At 49.0% G+C, this 27,965-nt stretch overlaps 1 protein-coding gene across 1 annotated transcript; it reads left to right on the top strand.

Moving 5' to 3' along the window:
- Positions 1 to 1,716: 1,716 nt before the first annotated feature.
- Positions 1,717 to 27,965, top strand: LOC126544336 (neprilysin-1-like). Its single transcript, XM_055062532.2, has 3 exons — positions 1,717 to 2,226; positions 8,441 to 9,142; positions 26,483 to 27,965. Exons 1-3 carry the CDS (start codon positions 1,837 to 1,839, stop codon positions 27,449 to 27,451), a joined length of 2,061 nt encoding a protein of 686 aa, XP_054918507.1. The 5' UTR covers positions 1,717 to 1,836; the 3' UTR covers positions 27,452 to 27,965.

Below are 27,965 nucleotides of genomic sequence, written 5' to 3'. Positions count from 1 at the left end.
TAAGAGACAACTTGCTGCCGGTTGGAGCTGAACGCACATTTCGGCCTTGTGCTTGTGATCTTCTACCAAGTGAGCTACAGCAGCGCTTGTCCCTACCTTCATTTTCTGGGATAGTTACACATGTGTACTAATCATAGTCCTGGGATTGCTGGGGAGGAGCACTCATAGCCATAATAGCGGAGGTGAAGTATCCTTTCTACCACTGGCATTACATAGATGATCTTGGAAACAGGAAACTGGTCAGTGAGCCCTCGGTCTTTACTTTGAGGCACCAAGGCTGGAAGTGCCCAGGTGTTTGCATTTTATGAGCAATAAAAGTGAGTGGAACCCCGGGGCAAAATTTGTTTGTTAGTGACAAGCACATAATAGCAATAGAGAACGAAGCAACAGTGGCTGTATAGAAAAATTGGCTGGAGCGGACGACAGTCACTGCCAACTCACAATACAATTCTTTCTGTGTAATTTATTGTCTGAAGACACTTGGAAGCAAAGCACGTGGAATCCACGTGGAAGACACGTGGAAGCAAGCAAGCAAGCAAGCAAGCAAGCAAGCAAGCAAGCAAGCAAGCAAGCAAGCAAGCAAGCAAGCAAGCAAGCAAGCAAGCAAAGCGAAGCAAAGCAAAGCAAAACTTTGGCGACAAACTAGCGTGTCGACAAGCTAGAAAAGATTTGTGCCGCCGTGCAAAGAAAGAATGAGCAGGTATAAGACAATAGGCGGACAGACGTTTATTTCGTGAAACACAGAAAAAATTCACGGGCTGCCGTACTGGTGCGGCATATGGTGCGTCTTTCAGTTGCGACCGCTTCTACGTAGGACATATAGGTTGTGTTAATCAGAGATTAATGGAACATAAAAGGTAGTTAATAAGAGGATCGCTTGCTTGCGTACACACATGCACACTTCGGAGAAGCACATCAGAATGCAACTTAGATGGGTGTTAACAAACCTCTTGAAAATAATGAACGACAAGCACTAATAGTTGAACACGTACAGTAGAGAATGAATAGGAGTACCAAGTGTCCACTTATATTCACCCGTGCAGGTCTTAAGCCAGACATCTTTGACGTAACTTGAAGCAAATCTAGAAGAAGGAACTTGTTGCAGAAATGCAGACGCCCGAGTAACTCGTCAGCCAGCTTGTCGGGGAATCGCCTTCAGACGGTCGGTCAACGCGTCGCATCTCTTCATCGGCGTGGTCTGATTCCCCTGATTCCAGCACGGCGCTTTTATCGCCTTCGCCGGTGTTTCTCGAACTTCCTTAGGGACGCGGGCTCTAAATGCATAAAGCAAGCCTGGGAATTTTCTAGGCATTTCTCGCGTTTTAGGCCGCGACCACTGAAACGTCTTCCAGAAGGATGTGTATATATTGCAGCGGCCACTTTGTTATTGCCCTCATTCTGCTTGGACTAGTTGCCTTGTTGGCCAGTACCTTGTTAATAGAGATTTGATGAGATCGGTCTAGCTTCCCGTTTCTAAAAATATTTGCCTAGAAAGTATCTGTTTGATATTCTCGCGGTGGAGATACTTGACAAAGCTCCGTACTCTCGCCATAAGTCTCCATTCGAGGGCCCACTGGGAAACCTACGTAAGGGAGAGCTCCAAAGTGATCGACCCCAGAGTGAGCTGTTGTAGATGTTTGATTAATTCCATAAACAGATTTCTAGCTTCACAACCTGAGAAGAAAACGAAGTTTTTGAACACGCGAGCGCACTCACGCGCTCGGTGGCGGCACGAGCAGAGGAAGAAGCGCGAACGCGGACGGCAGCCTCGCGTTTCAGCTACGCTCAACGGCCAACGACGATTGCTACAACGCCGTCTCCATCAGCCTCGGCAGAATGTCCACCTCCCCCAAGGTTGTGGTAGTGCTGCTGATCGGCGTATTGTACGGTGCTGGTTGGGTCCTGTTGGACAGACTAACCTTGCTTGCTTACCCGTGGTGCGATCACCCGCTCAAGTGCTACGACTACGCCCAGGAGCTGGCCGCCAGCGTGGACAAAAGCGTGGACCCGTGCGACAACCTGTACGAGTACGTGTGCGCACAGTGGCCCCGACGGTACCCTGCCCATGAGCACCATTTCGAACTCGTCGGAGCGAGAACGAAGGCATTCTTGCTGCACCAACTCGAGCATCCTGGCTTTGACAATGAGTCGCTGGCTGTCAGGCGGACCGTAGCCGGATATCGGGCCTGCGTCTCGGCTTTCAGGGAGCGTCGTGAAGATATCCAGGTGAGATATCCTTGAAAAAAAAAAGCAGTAAACATACTGATACGTGTCGTGTTTAGCTCCAGCCGAATTCTTCCCAAGTATTTGCAGTCAGCCAGACTTCGATGTATATTTAGAACGCTCCGCCACACCGGCACTATTAGTACTTTCGTATCACTCGCTGTATAGGAACGTGTTTTTCTTTTCTAAAATGCGGTGCCTTCCTGCTCCCCGGTCATAAGGATGCTACGGGGCCGCAGAGGGTGGAGACTGCGTTGCTGCAGATTCTCTGGCAGACATTCGATAACGACCGCGTCGTTGACTCTGCCGTCACTGCACGAGTACCGCTTTGCGTACCTCCGATAGACAGCTCGCTGCGAAGCAAAACAGAACGAGATTGTAAGTTTCACTGCATAAAATAGCAATAGTGAAAGGATCCGAAATAATAAGTTGATGTGGCTTTGTTCGCGGTACCGCAGTCTTACGGCGGCGTGACATTCGTGTGGCCTGCAGAATCCGAGAAAAAAAAAAACCGAGTGTTTCAAACAACGTGATATTCAGGTTTCGTTTTTCGTGCCTGTATTTATTCTGATGCCAACTGATGCCGAAATTCTGATGACAACTGCAGGCGCTGTTCCCCCTCCTCAGAGGCATCTTTTTGAAAAAAAAAAGTTGTTCTTAGCTAACTTAGGAGTATCCGGGCTGTGCGTGTTTTGTGACCTGTTCTAGAAGATGAAGCAGAAACGATCGACGATGGTTGTTAATGTTAGCGAATAGCCCCAACGAACGAACGAGCGAGCGAGGCGACAATCCCCGCCTCCCGCTTCTTTCTGCCCTTCCCCGCTAGTCGGGTGTTCCTGATTACGCACCCGTTTTCTACCGCGCCTTCCCAGAGTTCCTTTCTCCTAGCCACGGAGAACAATGCGATCACTCCTTGCTCTCCATGTTGCGTCGACGTCAACGCCGTCAGCGTCCGACCGAAAGCTCGCCTGCGTCTTTATCGTCCGCCGAATATTCCACGATGGGCTGGTCATGGAGTTTCCTACAATTATTGTATGAAGCTCTACGGGGCTGGCGACCGCCAGCCACTCCCCGCTACTCGCTTGCCCGAGACAATGCGCCCTCTCCCTCGCCTTCCCGCACTGAACATGGGAACGACCTAACCAAGCGACAGTGCATTCCTCCCCAATTATTGCTCGCCCCCTTTTGCAACTCGGTTGCCCGAGCGCATGCGCCCACGCTCGACCTGCGTCGCACCCCCGATCATTAAGATCCTATAGTAATTACTAAATGGAAGTCTGGCACTGCAGTCGTTCAGCTACCGTGGTAATGATGGGAAGTGCGTGGGTTTCTTTGATCTTCATACCTGTGGCTTTATTTATTACGCTTCATATACCTTCATTGTCGTACATTGGAGAGAAATACTTTTGGAAGTACAGAAGGGACGCTTCGAACGCGCGCAATCACTACTACTAATTGCAGACGGCCAAATCAAAACGCGCCAAGCGTCTCTTGCACGGCCTTGCCCCCGATAGATTCATCAGGGTGTTTAATGCCGTTTGTCTATGCACGCGTTTGTCGCCTAATGGTTTTAATGTCGGGGCTACTATGCTAGAAGTTCTGTCTTCGAATCCCGTGGTCGGACAATTTTAATGTTTATTTAATTGTTTGTTGCGGATTACTTTGTAGAACATGATGAGTTTACAAAGTCACGAAGCCGTTTGAAGCCAAAAGGACGAAGTTTATGCAAATCCACGTACTTCGCATAATTTCCATGCTGGCTCAACCAGTCCCGTAGACACAAGCGCCTAATTCCCTCTAGTAAATACTGTATGAAACTCTATGCCCCCGACCTACCCCGAAAACGGCCGAAAGAGCCAGAGATAGCGATTCGCTCTAAAAGCGGTCTGTTCGGGCACTTCATGTTGTATGCACATGAATATGGTATTAATACCTCGCCATGCTTATGACATCCACACTAACAGTCAGCAACCAAGGATATAACAAAAAAGTCGCCGTATCGCCTGACAGGGGAAGCATTATTAGGGATAGCAAATTATCAGACAGCTATACGTAGTGAGGTTTGTCGTTTTATCAGCTACAGAAACTGCTGTAAAGATTCGCTTGCTAATTACATCGACAAGCATGTTGTCACGCGCGCACAGGCAAACTCGGAACACATCGGGAGCACGGTACACACGAAGCCATTAGCTAACTCCGGTCCCCTAGCCCTTAAACCCATCGCAGGTTACCTCAAAGGGTGCGCGCGGCTGCGTTCAGGATCCGCAGTCGGAGCAGAAGTAGCCGCACTAAACTGTACTCCCCCCCCCCCCTACCCCCCCTTCTATTCCTAGCGCTTGCACGTTTCTCTCCCCCCATGCAAGTGATGGTGGCTAAGCTCCGTCTTCACCGACTCTGCATCACGATGTGTTGTCGTGACGTCTACTTCCGGTGTCTTGGAGCCTGTGAGCGAAGCCTCTCCAAGCTCTCTGCTAACCACCTGGCCTTCGATCCCCAGCGAGTCCAGTCAAAACAGCATGCGTTGCAAGCGTTCTGCCGCAGCGCCTAGCGTGTCCAGTATAACGGTAAACGCAGGCTAGCTGGGCGTTTTGACGGATTGGCAGAGGAGTAAACGTCAGCGGGCGGGGGAACGGTGCAGCCAGCTTGGGGCGCAGGGCTAAACCAGCGAAACACGGAACTAATGTTGCTCTAACCAAGTGTAAAATATTTTAAGCACTTAGAAAGACAATGTGTTTATGATTACGCTGCTGCCGATAATTTGCACCAGCAGCAATGTTGAATACACATGGTTACGGCTGTTTTAGCTCTGTTTGTCTGGTTGATCACTGTTGCCAGGGCTTAAAATCTGCATTCAGTGGATAGCGCGTGCGAGTCACGTGTATGCTTACAAATAAGTGGACAAAACTCCAGTGCCTTTGGTATAACACAGCACTCATAATGCAATGAAAATTAACTGGTAACCCAGTGAAACCTAGGTGAACTTTCACTAATTCACGAGCCTGTATCTTCACGTTCAGCTGGCTCATGAAGCAGTATGCCAGCTGGGTCAAGCGTTTCAGACAAGTAGTGGTTGTGATTATGAATATTTTGTAGCTAGCATGGGCCGATACAGCATTTTCAGTAGTGGCTAGAATGGCCATGTACATCTCAATATTCATATCAGGTGCCACATAGAAATCCCCTGCTAATAGCCTATTACTACCAACACCAAGAATCTCGGCCCAGACACATTTCGTTGCTCATTCTAAATCAGGGTGCCAAACGGATCTGATTGATTGATCGCAATCGAGACCCCACCACGCTTTGATTTCGGTGAAGAAGGATCGCGGCCACGGCGGAAAACTAGATAAGTGGGCATTAGGTATGAACTAGATGGTATATCAGGAAACAACCAGGTCTCTGTTATGGCAGTGATAGGAAAACAAGGTGAAATGGACGTTGGACAGAAATTCGTTCACCTTTGTGCGTAATCGACGAACGTTGTGATAAAAAAATCTCACTTCGCTGATCCTTCTTTTCACCTCGCGAAACATCTTGCTGTACCATTGCATCGTAAATTTCTCCTCTGAAGGGCTTGTAGAACCAAGAGCGCGGCCACAGTGAATGATCCCTTTGACGCTGATAGCAGACCTCATTGACGGAAACATTCATGACGCGTAGGAGTCGTATTTGGTTTTTTGTCGAGTGCACTAACCGAGTGCACTTTGCACTAACCGGAACTGGTGTCAGGCGCAAGCTTTGTCGCTATCTCGATGATGATGATGACGACGACGACAACAACAACAACAACAACAACAACAACAACAACAACAACAACAACAACAACAACAACAACAACAATAATAATAATAATAATAATAATAATAATAACAATAATATTAATAATAATAATAATAATAAGAAGAAAAAGTCAGAGGCCTGCGTGGCACACGCAGCACAGTCGCAGCGTAAGCTGGAGGAGAGGCTCCGTAGAAGCTCCGAATGCGTCAGCACACACTACAGGGTCTACGCGGCGAATTACTGTCCGCGTCGTTTTCACGACAACGATCTCACATCTCCGCCGTACGTCGACGGCTGCAGCTTGTCGTGCTCTCTGCACAGCCGTCTGCTGAGCCTGATGTTGCGTAGTCGCAGCCGTGCGCGTAACCCTACGATTCGCTTCTTCAGCAGCGGCTCGTACCTTGCGAGGACGCGCCATAACGTGTGCTGAAGGGTGGACACAGGTATCCAGTGTACCTGGCGCACATGTCACGTACCTAGACCCGTGGCACGGTACGTTGCTGGTGATGATGATGATAATGATGGTTTGTTGGCATCGCCTTCGAAAAGGGGTTGTGACAAATGGACGTAGCTTGCTTGAGCTAACAAGGTCTAGCTACATGCAAATGCAACTCCTATATGCAACTGCTACATGCAACTGCTACATGTCGGGAGGCCTAATGGAATATAACGGAACGGCAATGCTAAGTTTGTACGTATAGGCACTACTAGACGCGCATGTCAAATAACACGATACAATGGCAATGACGATGATGACTTATTGACGTTCCCTTTGAAACGGGAGGGTGAATGACAGTCACCATGCCTGTTTGAATTTATCAGGTGCGCCATACATGCGTTCCATTTCATTAAGATTTATTAATCTCTAGAACCTTTTTCTTCTTCAAACTTTCCTTAACTGCCTTGCACCGCTACCTGTGCATCTGCTACATGGCGTTCTACCTGGTGCAATAATATGCAACTGCAATGCAAAATGTGCGCGCATAGACGCTACTTGACATCCCGCATGTGACATCGCGTGTGTCTTCGCGCGCTATGACGCGTTTGTAGGACGCTTTTCCGCTGCATGCTAGCCAGGGGTGGTATTGGTCAATAAAGAAAAAAAAGTGACGTGGCTCAGTGGTACAGTAAGCTGATTCCCACGCAGCGGGTCGTGTTTGATACCGGCGGGAACTGGGTCTTCTTTTTTCTCATTCCCGGCAACAGCTGCTGCGGACGCAGGCTACAGGCGGCGACGGACACCATCGCCACCCGAAACGGCTGCTGGAATTGGCCCATAACAGCTTCCGTTGTAATAATATCTATATGTAAAGTGATACGCCGATTGAGGTGAACCACACCGCAGCTTCGCGGCTCGTCCTTCGCAGAGATGAAGGGCTGGTGAATTTGGTTTAGCATGTAACACCATCACAAAAGTATCACTTTAGATAGGTTGCGACATGTTAGTTGAACCGGCACAAAATTTTCAATCCTGCCCATTACTTGCAAAAAAATAAAAATCCTGTACATTCCGCATCCATCGATAGTTCGCAGCACGTTGAATTGTAAGTCTCAAGCACGTTTTTCCGCCTATTATAGCCTGGAAAATGCAATTGTCAACTTCGGTGGCCTTCCATCTAGCTCTCTCTCCAACGCCGTGGCACGGTGGTGATGGTGTGGCGATGTCGATCGCGAGGTCGCGGGTTCGAATGCCAGCAGCGACAGCCGCATTTCTGAAGCAGATGGAATACGCTGGAGGAAGGGAAGCGTGGGAGAGGCCCCGGCCGGCCCCGTTGACGAACAGCATGTGACGCAAGTCACGTGGTGTTTTTCGCAAAGGCGCACTGGCATTGGTGTGCCTAACATCCTTGTCGCCTTAGCAACCATGTTCGTGAAGCTCTCGCTGTTGCTCTCGCTCTCTTAAAAGCGGGAAAAGATTTTTCATCTCGGGTATTTGTTGAAGCACCCTCAGTTCGCGCGACAAGCTGAGTTTGGTGCGTGGTGGGTGTGCTTTAAAGCGGTGTTTTGCGTCGGTGAGTGTCCCCCAGCAACACGTGATCACCGCGTGAGTTTTCGTGGTTGTCTTCACCTGTCAGGGAAAAACACGGGAGCGCGTTGCGTCACTAAAGTAGTTACAAAAAGCTTCCTAGGTTTTATTCTGACGTGCTTAAGCAACACACACCTCCTGCTGCTCGTCGCAATTCAAGTGCACAGCTCGCGTCCATTTGCTTCGTCGAGCTGATAGAGACACACAGAGATATGACACACCAAGATGGCTGCACTTCCGGCTTGAAAATGTGACATCAGAGTCTCTCCTTTTCTGATTATTTCCTTTACTATCAGAGGTGGATATTTTTAGTCCGTAGGCTCTTCTATCCCCCTCCCCCACAGTACGGCGTTCCTTGTAGCCCAGAGTAGCGTAACGGGACGTTAAATCGCGCAACTGTTCTTTACACAGGTCCTCTTCGACGTGCTGAAAAAGTTCAACGTGACGTGGCCATCTTCGACACTTCCGAAGCACTTCGACGTGATGGAGTACCTGCTGGGCCTGTCGCTAGACTACAACCTGGGGACGCCCCTTCTCCTGAGAATGGAGCCTTACTTGAAGACGGACAGGCGGTACGGCCTCTCTCTGAACTTTGTCATGCCGTCTAAATCGCACCTCTTGAATTTCGTGCCGTCAAATGCGGCCGCCTGCATGCTGTCGGTGGTGCCATCGATCGGGCACGATTCTGCGTCACGCTTCGGCGAGACAATTTACCGTGTCTACACGGACCTGGCAATGAACCTACAAGAACACTTTGCCAAGGCCAATTTTACCCAGTCCTACGCCACGATCGGAGAACTGGCTCGCAACCTCAGCCGGCGTGTTGCAGACGGCGCCTTGCTGAACGCCATCAACAAACATCTTCCGCAAGATATGCAAGTTGACAATGACGAGGAGATGCTCGTATTCAACAACACGTACCTGGTGGTGAACGAGATGCTGAAAACTGCCAACCGGTCGCACTCCGCGCGCCTTGTTCTGTTCAGTGGCTGGAACATGATCGTCATGTACAACTTCGGCATGTCGTCATCGCTGCTGGACTGCACACATACGGATCCGTCCCTGGAGCGTTCTACCTTGGCAGCGGGAACATGCCTCGGCGCCATGAACGAGGTGCGATCAAACGATTGATTTGTATTGCACGTACCAAAGCTATGTGGTTTGGTTGAGGCAAAGTTGTTTGCGATAGGGAGTTGTATTTCACCTGATTGAAATAACTGAAACTACTGATTGCCTCGGTTTCAGTTTATTTCTTTCATAAGTGATATGCATGCTTACATAAGTATGCATAAGGAGGTCCCAGAACATGCAGCTGAAAGGAGACCTGTCCGAAAATGTACATTTGTGTATAGCATGAAACAGCAATGTAGTACTTACAAAATGGAATATTATGGAAAGTAAATGGAGCACAAACTGCAAATAAGTCAATAACTAGCAGTGCAACTAAAACAGTAGTTAAGGCATGCACAACAGAACAAACCAAAGTATTCTGATGTGTACAATTGAAAAACAGAAAAAAGGAAAGAAAAATTAGCAGCAGTGAAGCGATTAGATTAGATGCGTCGTTAATCTTGGTTTTCTATATAGACCGAAAGAAGAGCGCTTGACATCTAGTGGGAGGCTGTTCCATATAGAAACTGCCATGAAATATCCAGATTGTTTTCCATAATTACTAGGTTTTAGTCGTAATAAGAAGTGCTTGTTAGCTGCGAATCTTGTGCTGCTTAAGTAACCCAAAGTAGACGAAAATATATTTAATGGAGGAGGATCACTGGGTATTTTAGATAACATTAAGGCTAACTATGTTTGAGAAGATTATTTACTGAAAGTATTCTGGGGTCGCGAAGCATATTGTCACGTGGTGGTGACGTTAAGAACACAGTGGCGATACTGTGAAAGGCAAAACTAGATTTTATTGGGCGAACCTGTGCCCACAAAACAGGCTACACTTATAGCACAACGAAAGCGGCGAACACAGTCGGCGATCGTCGGAAATCTGATCAGCGGGTCAAGCGCGTCGGCTTTTATACAGAATCGTCGAATGTTCCAGACTAATCGTTGGGACCCGCGTGCCTTCCACAAAGTTCTACACCATTCGCGTCAGGCAAATAAATCAGATAACACAAGGTTCCGCGACAACAGACTGCGGATAGAAGCATCGATAACTTTCCAGAAACTTCGGATACATGCAAGCGCGTCCCGCGCTGTGCGATAAGATTTGTTAGACGGCGAAACGTGGTCGCCCGATAAATATAAGTACACGTGTCAATACCCCCCTCTTAAAAAGCATCGTCCCGATGCTACAAATATAAGAGCGAAACACAAAAGGACACTTATTAAACATAATTAACAAAACAACGAAAAGAAACCAAGTCCAAAGGTCAGTTACGCGAAGTCCCAAAGTTCGTCAACGCTGGTGGTACGGCTTGAGTCGTACAACGTGGACAACTTCAGGTCTTGAGCGGCGTCGCTGTGACAGCGAAATGCCGTCTGGCACGACCTCATAGTCTAGTGCGCCAATACGTCGGATGACCTTGTAGGGTCCGAAATAGCGTCGCAGCAGCTTCTCACTGAGTCCTCGCCGGCGTATCGGGGTCCATACCCAAACACGGTCGCCGGGCTGGTACTCGACGAAGCGTCGTCGGAGGTTGTAGTGTCGGCTGTCGGTCCTCTGCTTGTTCTTGATCCGCAGGCGGGCGAGCTGTCGGGCTTCTTCGGCGCGCTGGAGATAGCTAGCGACATCAAGATTTTCCTCGTCAGTGACGTGCGGCAGCATGGCGTCGAGCGTCGTCGTCGGATTCCTGCCGTAAACCAGCTTAAACGGCGTGATCTGTGTTGTTTCTTGCACCGCCGTGTTGTAAGCGAATGTTACGTACGGCAGGACGGCATCCCAGGTCTTGTGTTCGACGTCGACGTACATTGCTAGCATGTCGGCGAGGGTCTTGTTCAGGCGCTCCGTGAGACCATTCGTCTGCGGATGGTAGGCAGTTGTCCTCCTGTGACTTGTCTGGCTGTACTGCAGAATGGCTTGGGTGAGCTCTGCTGTAAAAGCCGTTCCTCTGTCGGTGATGAGGATTTCTGGGGCACCATGTCGCAGCAGGATGTTCTCGACGAAAAATTTTGCCACTTCGGCTGCGCTGCCTTTCGGTAGAGCTTTAGTTTCAGCAAAGCGGGTGAGATAGTCCGTTGCCACGACGATCCACTTATTCCCGGATGTTGACGTCGGAAACGGCCCCAACAAATCCATCCCAATCTGCTGGAATGGTCGACGAGGAGGTTCGATCGGCTGTAGTAACCCTGCTGGCCTTGTCGGTGGTGTCTTGCGCCGCTGACAGTCTCGGCATGTTTTGACGTAACGGGTGACGTCGGCGGTCAGATGCGGCCAGTAATACCTTTCCTGTATCCTCGACAGCGTCCGGGAGAATCCGAGGTGCCCAGCGGTTGGGTCGTCGTGTAGGGCGTGCAGTACTTCTGGACGCAGCGCTGACGGTACAACAAGAAGGTAGCTGGCGCGGACTGGTGAGAAGTTCTTCTTCACCAGCAGGTTGTTATGTAGCGTGAACGAAGACAACCCGCGCTTAAATGCCCTAGGGACAACGTCGGTGTTCCCTTCCAAGTATTCGACGAGGCCTTTTAACTCCGGGTCTGCTCGCTGCTGTTTAGTGAAGTCTTCCGCGCTTATTATTCCAAGGAAGGCGTCGTCGTCCTCGTCGTCTTGCGGCGGGGGATCGATGGGGGCACGTGATAAGCAGTCGGCGTCGGAGTGTTTTCTTCCGGACTTGTATATTACCGTGACGTCATATTCTTGTAGTCTGAGGCTCCACCGGGCCAGCCGTCCTGAAGGGTCCTTTAAGTTAGCTAACCAACACAACGCGTGATGGTCGCTGACGACTTTGAATGGCCTGCCATAGAGGTAAGGGCGGAATTTTGCTGTAGCCCAAATGATAGCGAGGCATTCCTTTTCAGTCGTAGAATAATTGCCTTCCGCTTTTGACAACGACCGGCTAGCGTAAGCTATCACGCGTTCATGACCATCTTTTCTCTGGACTAGCACGGCACCGAGGCCTAGGCTACTGGCGTCAGTGTGGATTTCGGTATCGGCGTGCTCGTCGAAGTGCGCAAGTACGGGCGGCGACTGCATGCGTCGTTTGAGTTCTTGAAATGCGTCGGCCTGCGGCGTTTCCCACTTGAACTCGACGTCACATTTAGTTAGCTGTGTCAGTGGCTCAGCGATACGTGAAAAGTCCTTGACAAAGCGCCTATAGTAGGCACACATGCCAAGGAATCTGCGCACTGCCTTCTTGTCGATTGGCTGCGGGAACTTTGCGATGGCAGCTGTCTTCTGCGGGTCAGGGCGTACTCCAGATTTGCTGATGACGTGGCCTAGGAATAGAAGCTCATCGTAAGCGAAGCGGCACTTTTCCGACTTCAGAGTGAGCCCTGATGACTTGATGGCCTCTAATACCGTCGCAAGCCGCTTAAGGTGATCGTCGAAATTTCCGGCGAAGACAACGACGTCATCCAAGTAAACAAGACACGTCTGCCACTTCAATCCTGCTAACACCGTGTCCATCACGCGCTGGAACGTTGCAGGCGCCGAGCACAGTCCAAATGGCATAACCTTGAATTCATAGAGGCCGTCTGGCGTGATGAAGGCGGTCTTTTCGCGATCCCTTTCGTCGACTTCTATTTGCCAGTAGCCAGACTTGAGGTCCATCGATGAGAAGTATTTAGCATTGCAGAGCCGATCCAATGCGTCGTCTATCCGTGGGAGGGGGTATACGTCTTTCTTCGTGATTTTGTTCAGTCGACGATAATCGACGCAGAAACGTAGGGTTCCGTCCTTTTTCTTCACTAAAACAACCGGAGACGCCCACGGGCTTTTCGACGGCTGGATGATGTCGTCGCGCAGCATTTCATCGACTTGTTGTCGTATAGCTTCGCGTTCTCGCGTCGAAACTCGGTAAGGGCTCTGGCGTAGTGGTCGAGCGCACTCTTCGGTTATTATGCGATGCTTTGCGACTGGTGTTTGTCGAATCCTCGATGACGTCGAAAAGCAGTCTTTGTATCGTAGAAGCAGACTTCTGAGTTGTTGCTGCTTAATCACGGGGAGACTTGGATTTATGTCGAAGTCTGGCTCGGGAACCACGGTCGTCGGGGTAGATGCAACAGAATCCGAGATGACAAAGGCATCGCTGGTTTCCTGAATTTCCTCGATGTATGCGATCGCCGTGCCCTTGTTGATGTGCTTGAACTCCTGGCTGAAGTTTGTCAGCAACACTTTCGTGTTTCCTCCGTGCAGTCGAGCGATCCCTCTTGCGACGCAAATTTCACGGTCGAGCAGCAAACGTTGGTCGCCTTCGATGACGCCTTCTACGTCAGTGGGTGTTTCGGTGCCGACCGAAATAACAATGCTGGAGCGAGGCGGGATGCTCACTTGATCTTCGAGCACACTCAAGGCGTGGTGACTACGAGGGCTCTCCGGCGGTATCGCTTGATCTTCCGACAGCGTTATTGACTTCGACTTCAGGTCGATGATTGCGCCGTGTTGGTTCAGGAAGTCCATGCCGAGAATGACGTCTCGTGAACACTGTTGCAGGATAACGAAGGTGGCAGGGTAAGTCCGGTCATGAATGGTAATTCTTGCCGTGCAGATTCCACTCGGCGTGATGAGGTGTCCTCCAGCGGTCCGAATTAACGGGCCTTCCCATGCAGTCTTAACTTTCTTCAATTGGGCTGCGATGGGTCCACTCATGACGGAGTAATCAGCTCCTGTGTCTACTAAGGCGGTAACTGCGTGGCCGTCGAGAAGCACGTCGAGGTCGGTGGTTCTTTGTCTTGCGTTACAGTTAGGCCTCAGCGTCGGATCACGGCTGCGTCGAGTTGACCTGTGGTTAGTACGTGGCGTCGTCAAGTGGTCTTTCGTCGGCGTGTTCTTTCCTGCCAGACTTCGTCGGGACGGCGGTGTGACGTCGTTGTTATGTCGTCGAGGTAGTCTTTTCGGCGTCTTCGTCGGCGGCGGAGGATCTTCGTCAGTTCGACGAACAGCAACCGCACCTCCATCGGTTGCTGCTTTTAGTTTTCCGGATATGGGCTGACGGACCGACCCCGGGCTGGGCCAGTGTATGGTCGGCGCTGTGGCGACAGGTAGCGGCCTGGTGACGGCGAACGGGACGGTCGTCGAGGGCTCCACTGAGTAGCGGCGAGGTAGTCGGCGATGTCACGAGGGCGTTGACCTTCCCGAGGGCGCGGTGCGTCGACGGCGAACCCTCGCAATCCCAGGTCGCGGTATGGGCATCGGCGGTACACATGGCCGGCTTCTCCGCAGTGATAGCAGAGCGGGCGGTGGTCGGGGGCTCGCCAAATGTCCGTCTTCCTCGCGTAGGTACGCTGGGCGACGGGTGGGCGTGCTGGCGGCGGCGGCGGCGGACGACGGAATTGCGTCGTTGCAGGGCCCTGGCGTGGTCGCGGAGGGGGACCTTGACGGCGTGCGACGGCGGCGTATGTCATCGCTTCTGGATGGGGCTGCGGTAATTGTGGTTGCAGCTCGGGAACTCCAAGTGATCGGTGCACCTCTTCTTTGACGATGTCGGCGATCGAAGCCACTTGGGGCTGCGACGAAGGCAGGACCTTGCGCAGTTCTTCGCGCACAATGGCCCTGATGGTCTCCTGAAGGTCGCCGGAATCCAGTCCTTGGATGGCGTACTGCGGCGTGAGCCCCTGGCGGTTATATTGCCGGGTGCGCATCTCCAGGGTTTTCTCGATCGTCGATGCCTCTGCCGAAAACTCAGCTACGGTCTTCGGCGGGTTACGAATAAGTCCTGCGAAAAGTTCTTGCTTGACGCCCCGCATCAGGAAGCGGACTTTTTTCTCTTCTGACATTTCCGGGTCGGCGTGCCGGAAAAGACGGGCCATCTCTTCCGTGAAGATCGCGATCGTCTCGTTTGGCAGCTGCACTCTGGTTTCTAGTAGTGCTTGGGCTCGCTCTTTTCGCACGACGCTTGTAAACGTTTGCAAGAAGCCGCTTCGGAACAGGTCCCACGTCGTTAAGGTGGCTTCTCGATTCTCGAACCAGGTCCTGGCGGCGTCTTCCAGTGCGAAATAGACATGCCGCAGCTTGTCGTCGCTGTCCCAACTGTTAAACCTAGCGACCCTCTCATACGTCTCGAGCCAGGTTTCCGGGTCCTCAAATGTTGATCCGCGGAACGTCGGAGGTTCCCTGGGCTGCTGCAGCACGATGGGGGACGCTGGGGCTGCCATTGGGGTTGCCTTGTCCACAATCTTCTTGGTCTTCTCAGGCAGAAGTCCGTGCTCCGGGGGCAGCTGTTGAAGACGGCGGCTTCCTCGATGCTCCGGGACTACGTTGGTGTTCTCTTTGCGGTCCGGGCTTGGATCACGGCTTGTCGGGGGCGTCCGGTACATGAACGAAAAGCACCTCCACCAGATGTCACGTGGTGGTGACGTTAAGAACACAGTGGCGATACTGTGAAAGGCAAAACTAGATTTTATTGGGCGAACCTGTGCCCACAAAACAGGCTACACTTATAGCACAACGAAAGCGGCGAACACAGTCGGCGATCGTCGGAAATCTGATCAGCGGGTCAAGCGCGTCGGCTTTTATACAGAATCGTCGAATGTTCCAGACTAATCGTTGGGACCCGCGTGCCTTCCACAAAGTTCTACACCATTCGCGTCAGGCAAATAAATCAGATAACACAAGGTTCCGCGACAACAGACTGCGGATAGAAGCATCGATAACTTTCCAGAAACTTCGGATACATGCAAGCGCGTCCCGCGCTGTGCGATAAGATTTGTTAGACGGCGAAACGTGGTCGCCCGATAAATATAAGTACACGTGTCAATATCAGGAGCACTGTAGTAGAATGAGTTGAACGAGAATGTCGGGACGGCTTGATTCTACCAACGGTCCTATGTGTGTTAGATATGTGTTACTGTCAAAGATTGGGTGGTAATGTATTCGCACTGTCTGAACCGGAGGGCATGGGGCGACAACAAACCCATTCCGCGTGCATTTACGGATGGTTCGAATACTGACCGGCGATCAGGTGCACGCTTGATCGACCGTGGACCAGAGGCATGAGACGGGAGGCGGGGGAAGATCCCACGCTCACTTTAATGAAACAAAGTCAGGCCAGAGACATGATGAAAAAGAAGAATACGGTAACTGAAAGCACATGTTGAAAAGCTTCGCGGAAGGCGTGCGCGTCACACACAGCAACAACGCGGACGCGATGCGCGACACAAAGCCCACCACATGGGAATTTCAGACACTCACCAAATAATCAAGAAAGTGCGCGGAGTAAATAAAAAATACGCGCGACAATAAACGCGGTGAACACTAGACTAACAGAACATATAAAAAAGAACACGCGATGAATACGTAAATGAAAGATGAAACGCAATTAAAAAGAGGAATCCGGCGGAAAGTTCTTTGAGCAGGTTGGAACACGAGGCTTATCTATGGCGTGCTCGCCGATATCCCGATATGAAGAAGCGTCGGGCTGCTGGTACCTCGCTGCCGAAGATCCTGGCGGACTTGCACCGTACGTCGACCTACCGGCGAAGATTTCGGCTTGGGGGTGGTTTCAGCCTGCCGACCACATAATTAGCTGTATCTCGATGCACGACCACGCTGGTCCGTCTTCCAAACCACTCTGTCCGCTCGCCGTGGCTAGCCCGTCCCTCGTTACGCTCTGGCGACCCAGGTGACCAACCGGTCCGGCGAACTCGGGAACAATAGGGAGCTTACCTCCCTACCACCGTGTAAGCGGCGCTACGGCTGCGGCAGCAATGGCGGCCATGTCGAGAGGGACGCGGGCACGCACTTTGTGACAGTTACCCTACCCTGAAATACAATAATCGAGGTGACTGTGAATAAAAGAATTATACAGATTGAGCAATGTTGGTTTGCTAAAAGAAGCTTAGCTTTGAATAAAATTGTGATACTGGGAGCAAGCTTGCCCTTCAAATAGGCGATATGCCGTATAATTGTTATGTTTAAGTCTACAATTATATCAAGAAACGAGAATGAATTTACTGCACTGATGACAAGAGGGTCTAGGCTGACAGTATCTATAGGAATGAATTTTTGTGTCCTATTATTTGAATGCAAAATCATAATAAAGCGTTTTGGAAGGATTTATTCTTGGTGAGTTAGGATGGCACCACGTTAAAATATTTGTCAAATTAGTGTGTAGCTTAGTAGTTTGAGAAGTTAGTGAAAGATCGGTAAAGTGGTGTCGCCAGCGTGGAGGAAGGCCTCAGTTTCTGATACACGACTGCGTAAATCATTTATAGAAATAAGGAATAGCAGTGGGCCAAATATTGAGCCCCGTGGGACTGCTTTAGTGGTTATTCTGAAATTAAAAACTGAGAAACTAAAATGCATAGCGTGTTGTCCATCTGTTAGGTAACTTTTATAAGTGCTAACGCTGGGCCGTCGATGCCTATTGCTCGCAGATTAACAAGTAAGACGACGTGGTTTATCGAATGAAATGCTTTGAATCGGTGGACAAAGAGTGGCCCTGCGTACACTAGATCAAAGTAGATCAAAATATTGACGCTTACAAATGGCTCACTCCAAGCTATCGACCCAGGACGCCCTCTTGTACCTGTACAAGGATCTCCTTGAGACACCCCCCAAGTCACAGACAAGGGCCATCCTGGCACTTGATTTGAAAGGAGCGTTTCACAACGTTCTGCATAAAAATATTCTTCAAAGCCTCGCCGACACCAACTGTGGCGCCAGAACCTACAACTATGTCAAAAACTTCTTATCAGCAAGGCAAGCCACTATAAACTTCGGTGGAATAAAATCCGATACCATCACTCTAGGCCCGAGAGGAACTCCGCAAGGGGCGGTACTGTCACCCCTTTTGTTCAATTTGGCTATGAAAGATCTCCCAGGCCTTCTCTCCGAAATCCCGGGTATCAAACACACATTGTATGCGGATGATATCACTGTCTGGTGCAACTCGGGGAGTGACGCCGAGATCGAGGAGCGTGTTCAAGCAGCAGTGGACACGGTGGACCGGTACGCCAGGGAGAGGGGCCTCCTGTGTGCGCCGGAAAAGTCCGAGTTGCTCATCCTGAAGAACCCGAGGACACCCCTGGCACAGAACATCACGGTGTATGTCGACAGCCGCTCAGTACCGAAACCCACGGAGATCAAGATCCTAGGGCTGTATATCCCGCAGGGGCGACAGAATACCACCACTATGAAGAAGCTTACAACATCCACCGAGCAAATCCTCCGGATGATGCATCGTATCAGAAATAAGCACCATGGCATGAAGGAAAGGGACGCCATCCGCTTAGTGCAGGCTTTCGTGATTTCTCGGATAATGTACGGGACGGCATTCCTTAACCTCTCCAAGTCGGAAATTGAAAAGTTGGAGACACTGATCCGGAAGGCCTACAAGACGGCACTGGGCCTACCAAACTCCACGCCAACGGCAAAGCTCATGGCTCTAGGAGTACATAATACCCTCAAAGAGATGTGGGAAGCACAATACCTCTCACAACTCAATAGGCTCGCACTCACAAAACCAGGTAGAGATCTGCTCGAAAAGATCTATATTAATCTGCCCTATACGATAGACCAAAGGGAAGAAGTACCACGTTATGTGAGGAGACGCATCAACGTGTACCCCATTCCGCGGAACATGCATCCCGCATATAACATCGAAAGGAGAAAAGCAAGAGGGGAAGCCCTGCAGAAGAAATGGGACGAGCAACCTAACACCCTCTATGTGGACGCCGCAGGGCCAAAGAATGGAGTGATGACTATTGTGGTCTCAACGCCTTCAGGATTGATGGTGAATTGCGCCTCGATGAAAACATCCAACCCCACTCACGCAGAGGAAGCAGCTATTGCATTAGCTATAGCATCTAACCCCAACGCCGATGTGCTCACTGACTCCCAGAACGCCTGTCGCAACTTCAATAATGGATTAGTTCACCGGTCAGGGTTGTCATTGCTGACTAAGCATCCACCCAGCCAAGCCTCAGTCATCTGGTTTCCCGGTCACCTGGAACTACCAGGAGGAAACGAAGCCGCTCACAGGCATGCCCGAGCTCTTCTATACCGGGCGTCTCCCCCTGATGACCGTGAAGAATGCTGGGGCCTAACTGCTTTAGCAGTGTATGCTGACAACCTCGCACCATACTGAACAGCCAGGAAGGAGTACCCAACACCACATAAATCCCTCAATAAGTTGGAAGAGAACACTCTTAGGAGACTACAAACTAATACATACCCAACGCCAGCTAAGTTACACCAGTGGTACCCTACACTATACTCCCCGCAATGCCCACACTGTGGAGAGGTAGCTAACCTCTACCACATGGTGTGGGCTTGCCAATTTAATCCCATAGTTGACCCCATTCCAAATCCCTCAAAAGAGCAGTGGGAGGCTATTCTGCTCAGCGATGATCCGGACCGTCAGCACTGGCTGGTGGGGAGGGCCAGCGCAGCAGCAATAACCAGTGGGCTACCGGAATAGGCGGCCCACCCACGAGTTCTACGAATATCCTGAAAATAAAGATGTTTTCAATCAATCAATCAATCAAGCGGCCTACTGCGTATGCGGCTCCTGCATATGCGGCCCGCATTTAAGCGGCCCCATTCGTTGCAGAGGGGGGCCGCTTGGAATATGTCACGCATAACACCAGATCTTCACGCGGTATTTCATATCAAATCTGTCCGGCTTACTAAGCGGCTTTATGCGGCTCAAGATTATTGCGGCCCAATGAACATTTTTCATGAAAAATAATGTTTGTTACCGTGTGCGGTAACCCTCTCCCGTGGTCTTACCCGTGCAGAAGAGGTTGCGCTTAGGAGGGTCCGGGTCGGGGTTGCCCTCTCTTTTGCTGTGACTCGGAAGTGGCCGCACTTTCGCCAGTTATATCCCCGCCCTGTGTGTCCTGTCTGCAAGTCACGCAATGCTGAAGCTGACATCTACCACCAGCTGTCGGTTTGCCCTTCGGTGAAAGCGACGAGGCTCCGGCACCTCACAGCATCGGGACTTATTCGGCGCATATCGTAGCCATTAAACTGCTTGGACTCAGGGAGCACATTATGAATCCCTCCTGTACTTCATTAGATCCGCAAATCTTTTTTCATTCATTTAATCATCCTTATTCGCCTGCATCCCATACCCCTGTATGCCGTGAGGGATTAACCCTCGCATTAAAAAAAATTGCGACTCGAAATACAAAAGCAGGTATGCAGTGTTCACGCCAACACCTTTTAAGATGTGAAATAAGCGTAACGGATGAACTTACATGAACTTCATGCGGTTGAGACCAACAAAAGTTGGGCCTTTCAGTTCGTTGCGTTCTAGTTCCTGAAAAAAAGTTGTGTTTAGAATCAAAAGTATGTAAAATAGCAGACAAGTACAATATAAGAAACTGAACACAAACGTCGCAAACTTAGTCTAAGGTCACATCTTTTTATAGATAGGTTATCTAATGAGGTACTTAGCGAAGTGCTCGCAGCTATTGAAAAGATGGCTATCCACGACTAGCATGAAGAAAGAAAGAATGAAAGTGCTGCAATAAAATGTACGTGTTTGAATTGAACTCTCGTGGGAGCCATGCAACATAATTTTTTTTTTGTCCTGCGGAACACATTCCACATACATTTCGCAGTGTTTGGATGAATACAGGAATATGCAAGTGAGGTTCTTTAAGCATACATTGCCAATAAGAGAAAAAAGAAGCCTTTTTAAATATGTATTTCATATTGACACAATTGCTTCGTCATCACAAACACATAATATATCCTTCTTATATATTCAGAATTATTTGTCCTGATGACTCCTGGACCTTTAGTCGATCGTCGTACCTGGAAGGGAAAGGAAATTCCACGCAATGTTAGACAATTCCAGAAACTGTTTCACTTTGGCCCTGTTAGGGCTACGTTTTGTTTAGTAGTTGTTAGAGGCAAATACAGTAGGGATCTTGGAATAAACAGGTCTGTATGTTAAACGGGAACTTCTGAGGCTGAGAGACAACGATCCAAGATCTCTTATGTGACGGCCCTCATTGTGGTGTGGCTAGAAAACCAAACTCGAGTTGACTTATTTGCACCTTGTCGGGAGAGAGAACCAGTGTTAAGACTGTGCTCAGCACCTTTGCCTTGCCCTGCTACTTGACATGGGGCTGCTGCTATAGAGTGCACTGCATCGCATTGATATGCACACATTCCTTTCCTTTTGATTTGATATATCGGCTCTCCTGTTTCCTTTCATTCCCTTTATACCCTTGCCCCCGCGCAGAGTAGTTAGCTTGTATTTACGCTGGCTAACCTGCCTATCTTCCCGTCTTCCTCCTTCCTCCAATGGCAAGTGTCAGCATTATAAAAGTGATCTGATGCCAAAGGCGCGAAGGTGACGACAGACAATCTAGTCAAGCCAGTCTAATCTAGTGAAACGCAACATGGCTGCTAACATCTGCCTGCTGAACGTTTTCAAGTCCTGCCCGCATCAATCTGCGGGGAGTTTTCTTGCGGAGATTGAACTACTAATAGAGGCAGGCTACCCATAAATTGTGCCAGTTTCCGTAGCAGAAAAAATCCTGGGGAAGTTGTGAACTCGCCAACTGACCCAGGAGCCACGTCGCGAAAGAGAAAAGGTAGCCGTCATACCTTACATACACCGCATGTCGCATAATTCGAAGAAGATTGCTGGGCGAGCTAAAGTAAAGGTGGTGTTTTCTGACCCGTGCAAGCTTTCAAGGGTCTGCAGAATGACCGACCTTTTTTTTTTTTTTTGCAATTACCCGGCCTGTGTCACAAATCACAAAAATAAATACAACGATTGTCAGGCAGGAGTTGTTTATGAAATTTCTTTGTCATATGGTGGAAAGTACGTGGGACACACCGAGCAATGCGTGAATGATAGGCCGAGGCAACATCAAAACAATGTTAGAAATGGGAGAGAGGGCCACCTGGCAAATTCATTGTAGATATTGCAAATGTAAACCAAATTTTCACGCCTGCCAGGCGCCATGACAAATGGGTCAGATTAGTAATTGAGGCCAAAAGGATCATTGAGGCAGGTGATAGGTGCATGAGTGGTGCCACAATTTTATTATCGCAAAAAGAATTGCTTTACCTGAACGCGAATGTGCACAGATGAACTGTGATAGTGCTCCTTGTATGAAATATTGGAGTTTTTTTTTCTGATTGAATATTGATGGAAGTAAACAAGGCACCCGGTGTGTGTGTCTATCTTCTCGTTTTTCATCTTTGCGCCTTTCACATCGTATCATGCCAAACCGACACACTCACTTTTCTTTCTTAACGCAGAGCGCAGAACGCAGAGCACTCTGTATCTCACACTTCACATGTGCATAAGGGATTGTGAACAACATGCGAATGTGTCCAATCCTTCAAGTTAAAGCACTGTTTTTGAAATTTCACTGGTATTATTAGCACCCAAGTCCATCTTTACCTAATCTGAATACATTGAGTACATGCATAGTGTTAACAAAGTATCCAAGCCATGGCAATAGACGAACACACGTAATGCTCAGAGCAAGCAACTAAATCGAGCAAAATACGCTGATTTGTGTTCTCCACGTTCTGCACGAACATATTTAACATATACTTGTCCTTTTCGATATAAACTCAATGTGCTTGGGCTTGTTAATTTCCGAGTCATATTTCTTTACACTTGCAGGCAATAACTAATTAGCCCACATTGTCAGCTGGCACTCAAGGGTACCTATTTATGTCCTTTACACTTACTGGCATTCAGCTGTGCTTGAATTCATTTACACTCGCCTAAGCTGACTCAGTGACTTCCCACTCTTGTAAAATCAGCAGAAATGAGTAAAAGGTCTCGCGACTGTGTGTGTGGGTATAGTACAGCGCATGCAAGTGCTTCAATGTCATCCGCATGTGAGCAATACTGGAAACGCTTGTCTCTTTCTGCACCCCACCACACTTTTCTGCTGGCAAAATATCAGGTTTTTCTCCTTTTTCTTCGTATGCTTCATCATAAGCATATTATCTTTTAGCAGTGCAATAAACAGTCATTCTGGGTCAGTTTTTCGCTTACCGGCGCTCTGGTCCGCTCAATAGTTGCACTGGAGTGCCGGGGGTTCTGCTTTTTTTGGCGACATTGTTATTAGTGTCAACCCCTCTGGCTTTAATCCTGTATAGATAAAAATACACTTAGACGAGTGTAAAAAGAGATTGCAGAAATTTGATAACTTGAGAAACAAAAGCTCCTAAGAAAGGTCTCAGTAAGGCCTATTTAGGGGCTAGTGGTTAGCTCATAGCCTAAAATCAACACTACATAGTAATCACTAGACATAAGCAAAATGTACAACTTGTTGACATGACTTCTATTGTTCTTTCATAGTTTTTAGTAATGCAGCGCTGCTGTCTGACAATATTATGAAATAACGAAAGTCCAGAAATCCAGATTTTTCACGCTGGAATAAAACTTCAAACTGCTAGCTCGACGCGAGATATCTCGCCATTGAAGTTTTGCCAGTGACATAGAAGTTTGCCCCTTCTACAAGTAACAAGTGTACTGCTCCTCTCCAAGAGATATTGTGGCAAATTTTGCTGCTAGCGCAAACTGATACTTTTTTCTCTTCTGCTGTGTCGTTGGAGTTAAATGATTATTTTCGCCTCAAACAAACTTCGAGCTAAACTAGGCTTTGAGCTCCAGTGAACTCGACGCATTGAACAGGAAAGCCAGAAAACCACGCGAATGCACACATTACACCGAGGAAAGGGCGTAACACACCAAAAAGCTGTTCAATATAAAGCCGGCGTTCTACAAATTTCAACTACGAAATGCAATAAATTCATTTTGCAAAGCCCATGAAGTGGATAGAAAAACGGAAGATTTCATGGCTAGGAGGTTACACGCTATTACTAGCAGCGCGATAAAATTCAAACCCTCGTGAAAATCCGTGCACGATATTTCAACGAAAGGACACCTGGCTACGCAAGCAAAAAATATCGCCAGCATTAATGCAATTTGAGGGAACTGAAATGTAACTACGCCTGCAGTTAAAGGCAGTTCGGACGCCAAAACTTCAATGCGCGTGTCCGCATTAGTACTACACGTTCAGATGTTTAATAACCAAGATTCGCTATCTGCTGGTTCATAATAAGGCAGAGGCAGAAATTACGCATTGAGTAGTATGGTAAGCCAAACATCAACCTACTGAGTCAACACTGGTTCGCAGCTGTACAGCACACACTCCAGGGCCCGACGATCCAGCGCCGATGGAGGCTCACCGCTGCTGATTGTCGCCCTGTGGTCTCACTCCAACGAGTTGTCGAAGTTGCTCTCGCTTCTTACAATTTCCGGTAACATCGGCGGAATTCAATATCACTGAGATCACCGAGAGCGTTCATCGACGTGGCCAGATGCCTTCACAACGCGAACACAGTCGCATAACGTCGCTGGTACAAAGAAATGACGATAATTGCCACCGAAAAGAATGGCATCGCCCACAGGCTCACGCCATGTTTTTGCTCCTTCCCGGCCGGTGCAGCCTTTGCTCCTCCTCCGCCATGAAAGATACCCACAGAGGCGACGACTTCTTTCTTAGTCTGTTCGCTCTCTCCTTTTGCCTTTCGCTTTTCTTTCTCCCTCACAGCTTCTCCCTCATTACTCCTTGCAGCTTTCACTATGTAACGCTCTGTCAACGTTTCCGCGCGTTTTTTGGGCGCCGAATTTGCGGGGCCGCATATAAACGTTGCGTTTGCTCATTGGCCGCATACAGCCGTGAGCAGCGGGTCGGCCGCGTATAGTCACGCTTGATAGCGCTTGAAAAAAAAACGGTTATAATCAGTGGTCTGGGATGAACCGAAATCGTATCGCTTATACGGAGGACGCTATGCAGGACTTGATTAAGTGTGTAGAAACCGGCACATGTAGTGCTTTTTATTTTATCCGTGAAAGAAAGGGTACCACGGTCAGTCGTGGAAACTATCGTGAAGCCAAATTTATTTGGCGGAATGTTAAAATTTGAGAAGTAATGTTAAGCGCCTTTCAAGACATCTTAAGATAAATTTGCTACATAAAGGAAGGACAGCATAATGCGATAATTAGAAATGCGGGAGCGGTCACTCTTTCTAAAAACTGGAGTATTTTTTGCTCTGTTTCGTTTACTTGGAGATACTCCAGTCTCAAAGACCAAATTTGTAACATTGAATAAGGGGCGGGCGATAAGATGAGCTACTAATTTGAAGTTCATTGAACTGATTTTGTCCCGACCTGCTCCTGTAACCTTTAAACAATGTATGACATTGCTTATTTTATCTGGATCCGTTGAAATATATACAATGATTGTAAGCAACGCTGAAATGACATTTGAGTATCACTGGTATGATGGAAAGTATGGTTACCTAAAACTCAGAAGTGTTAATGGAGTACTAGGTAATACTACGTGTGGGCGTTGATTCGTGTGATCCCTTCTGTAGCCTCTTGCGTGACATCTGTCTAATTTGGTGTCCATTGCTTGGAAGTTATAACCTCACGCTGATTGTCCTATATTCTGTCTTGGTTAAGAATTGACCATTTTTCCTTGTGCCTGTTGTGCGTTAGAGCAAATGTCGAGGCATTGGGATAACTGTATAACTGTTTAAGCATTAAGCCATGTCGAATATTCTGAATTAAACACAGTGAGAAGAACTATTTTTAATTAAAGTCAGGCTAGACGTACAAGTATCGCACAGTAAGTGTGGCTACCTTGCGATTCGATTTTTTTTCTGCATTTGCCAAACAAGCCTTGAGATAATTTGCGAAGCATTGCAAGTTAGCTCAGTGAACATTGCTATTTTATAGTGTCGCTTCCTGAAAACCACAAACAAACATGTTCCTAAACGTCAAACTTTTCATTTTTGACTGGGCCAGCCACCGTATTCATTCAATAATATAATAAGAATATATGTGTATTGTCATAGTTGGCAGAATATCGGAGTAAGAGAGCTGGACAAGCAGTGTATTAAAGAAGAGTCGTCTTCCTCCTCCCTTTACAACGTGCTGGCCTTCATTGCCTCGGAAACGAGTCATTATGAAAAACTGCAATAAAGGTTCAATTTAGCCGATGAACTAAGCATGTGTGGCTAGCTTCCTTCAGCGGAAATCAGCGTTGCTTTGCTCTGCAGCAGGGGACGAACTTGGCTGTTCAGGTTGGTGTATGTGACAACTTATCTGACAGGGCGTTTATATTTTACGTTTTAGCATTTACATTTTAGCTTTCTCGCTTTAAAGCATGTACTCTAGACAGAAAGACCCGTACAGAGTAGCGAGCTCGCCATTAAACGTCATTTGTGAAATTCAAATGCCTGTTTGACGCGTAAACTCTCCTCATCAATGAATTTTTGGTACTATTGCCATGTAGGACCGTTGGTCACGGCACGTGCCAGCTCGATGTAACGGCGTCATTCATTCCCAGGTGGCCGGCTACGCCCTCGCCCGCTTTTTCGTCGACAGGGCGGCACAGTCACGTGCTGTGCTTGACGTCAAGGACACGTGGAACGCCGTGCGCGACGCCACGCGGCGAAACTTCCCCACCCTGTCGTGGATGGACCAGTCCACCGCCGCGGGCGCCATCAACCACGTGGATAACCTCGTTTCCATCATAGCGCTTCCGGCGCACCTTAACAGCAGCCAGGCTCTGGACGCCTTGTACGACTACCTGGAGGCGAACCAGTCGCAGCCCTTCTTCCACTGGTTCATGAAGTCGAGGAAGCAGCAGTCGGACAAGCTCAAGCGCCTCATCCTCGAGGACCCGAACGTGCAGGTGCATCGCGAAGACATGCCGTTGAGCTCGGTGCAAGTGAACGCCTTCTACTTGCGTCTCTACCACATCATGGCCATCCTGCCCGCCATCATGGCGCCGCCGTACGTTTCCCCAGGCTTGGCGCCGGCGGTGAACTACGGCTCCATCGGGAAGATCTTGGGTCACGAGCTGTCTCATGCCTTCGACCCGCGCTTCACCACTCAGACAAGGACGGGCGACTTTGCAACCTGGTGGTCGCAGTCGTCGTACGCGAACTTCAAGGACAGGCTGGAGTGCGTTCGTTCTCAGCTGGCCAACTACACCGACAGCGAGAGCCACGGCTTCAACGCGCTGTCGGAGACGTTCGCGGACACAGCCGGCACCGAGAAGGCCCGCCTTGCGTACGATTCACTGCCGAGTCAGCCTGGTATGCTCGGCTACTCGCAGGAGCAGCTCTTTTTCGTCGCAGGGTGCTTCGAGTTCTGTGCAAAGTCTCCGTACTCGTGGGAGGCGTTGGGAAAGTACCCAGCATTCGCCCTGCGTTGCAATTTGCCGGTTTCGAATCACAAGAATTTCGCGAAAGCCTTTAAATGTCCCACCGGAACAGCACTGAACCCGCCGAAGCGGTGTTCGTTTCATTAAGATTACAGTAAAAGATCTTTTGACAGCGTAAGGCTTGTTGGCATCAAGTGTTTTCAGCTGGCGATCGCAATTTCTCGCAGACGGCTTCCTAGAATAGAAATTCAGCTCCTTGACGATATTTATAGAATTTAAAAAACGATTTGTTTACTTATGCTGGCTCCCCTAATTTCTGAAACACTATTACATATACGTTTCACTGCAGTTTCACTATTCGATTTCCATTCGAGCCTTTTCACCTTTTGAAGAGCTTTCTCCGTCTCTACATGGCCTCTTCGTCTTAATTTGTTTCCTACACTATCGCCTGCCCGTTATGCGTTCCGCCCGTTATGCGTAAGAGGGATGTTCTAGCTTTCGGCACGGTATGGGAATCTTTCCTTCCGGTCCCGTAATTGCCTCGCCGTTTTTAATTTGTTTTTCTTTCTACAATTGTATTCAACTGTACTCTAGTATTTTTGCCAACAAGTTGTGCTCAGTCTAAAGGTATTAAATGCACGAAGCAAATATTATTACCTGA

This window comes from Dermacentor andersoni, chromosome 10, assembly GCF_023375885.2.
Source record: "Dermacentor andersoni chromosome 10, qqDerAnde1_hic_scaffold, whole genome shotgun sequence".
NCBI lineage: Eukaryota > Metazoa > Arthropoda > Arachnida > Ixodida > Ixodidae > Dermacentor > Dermacentor andersoni.
This window is presented reverse-complemented; position numbering and strand designations above follow the sequence as displayed.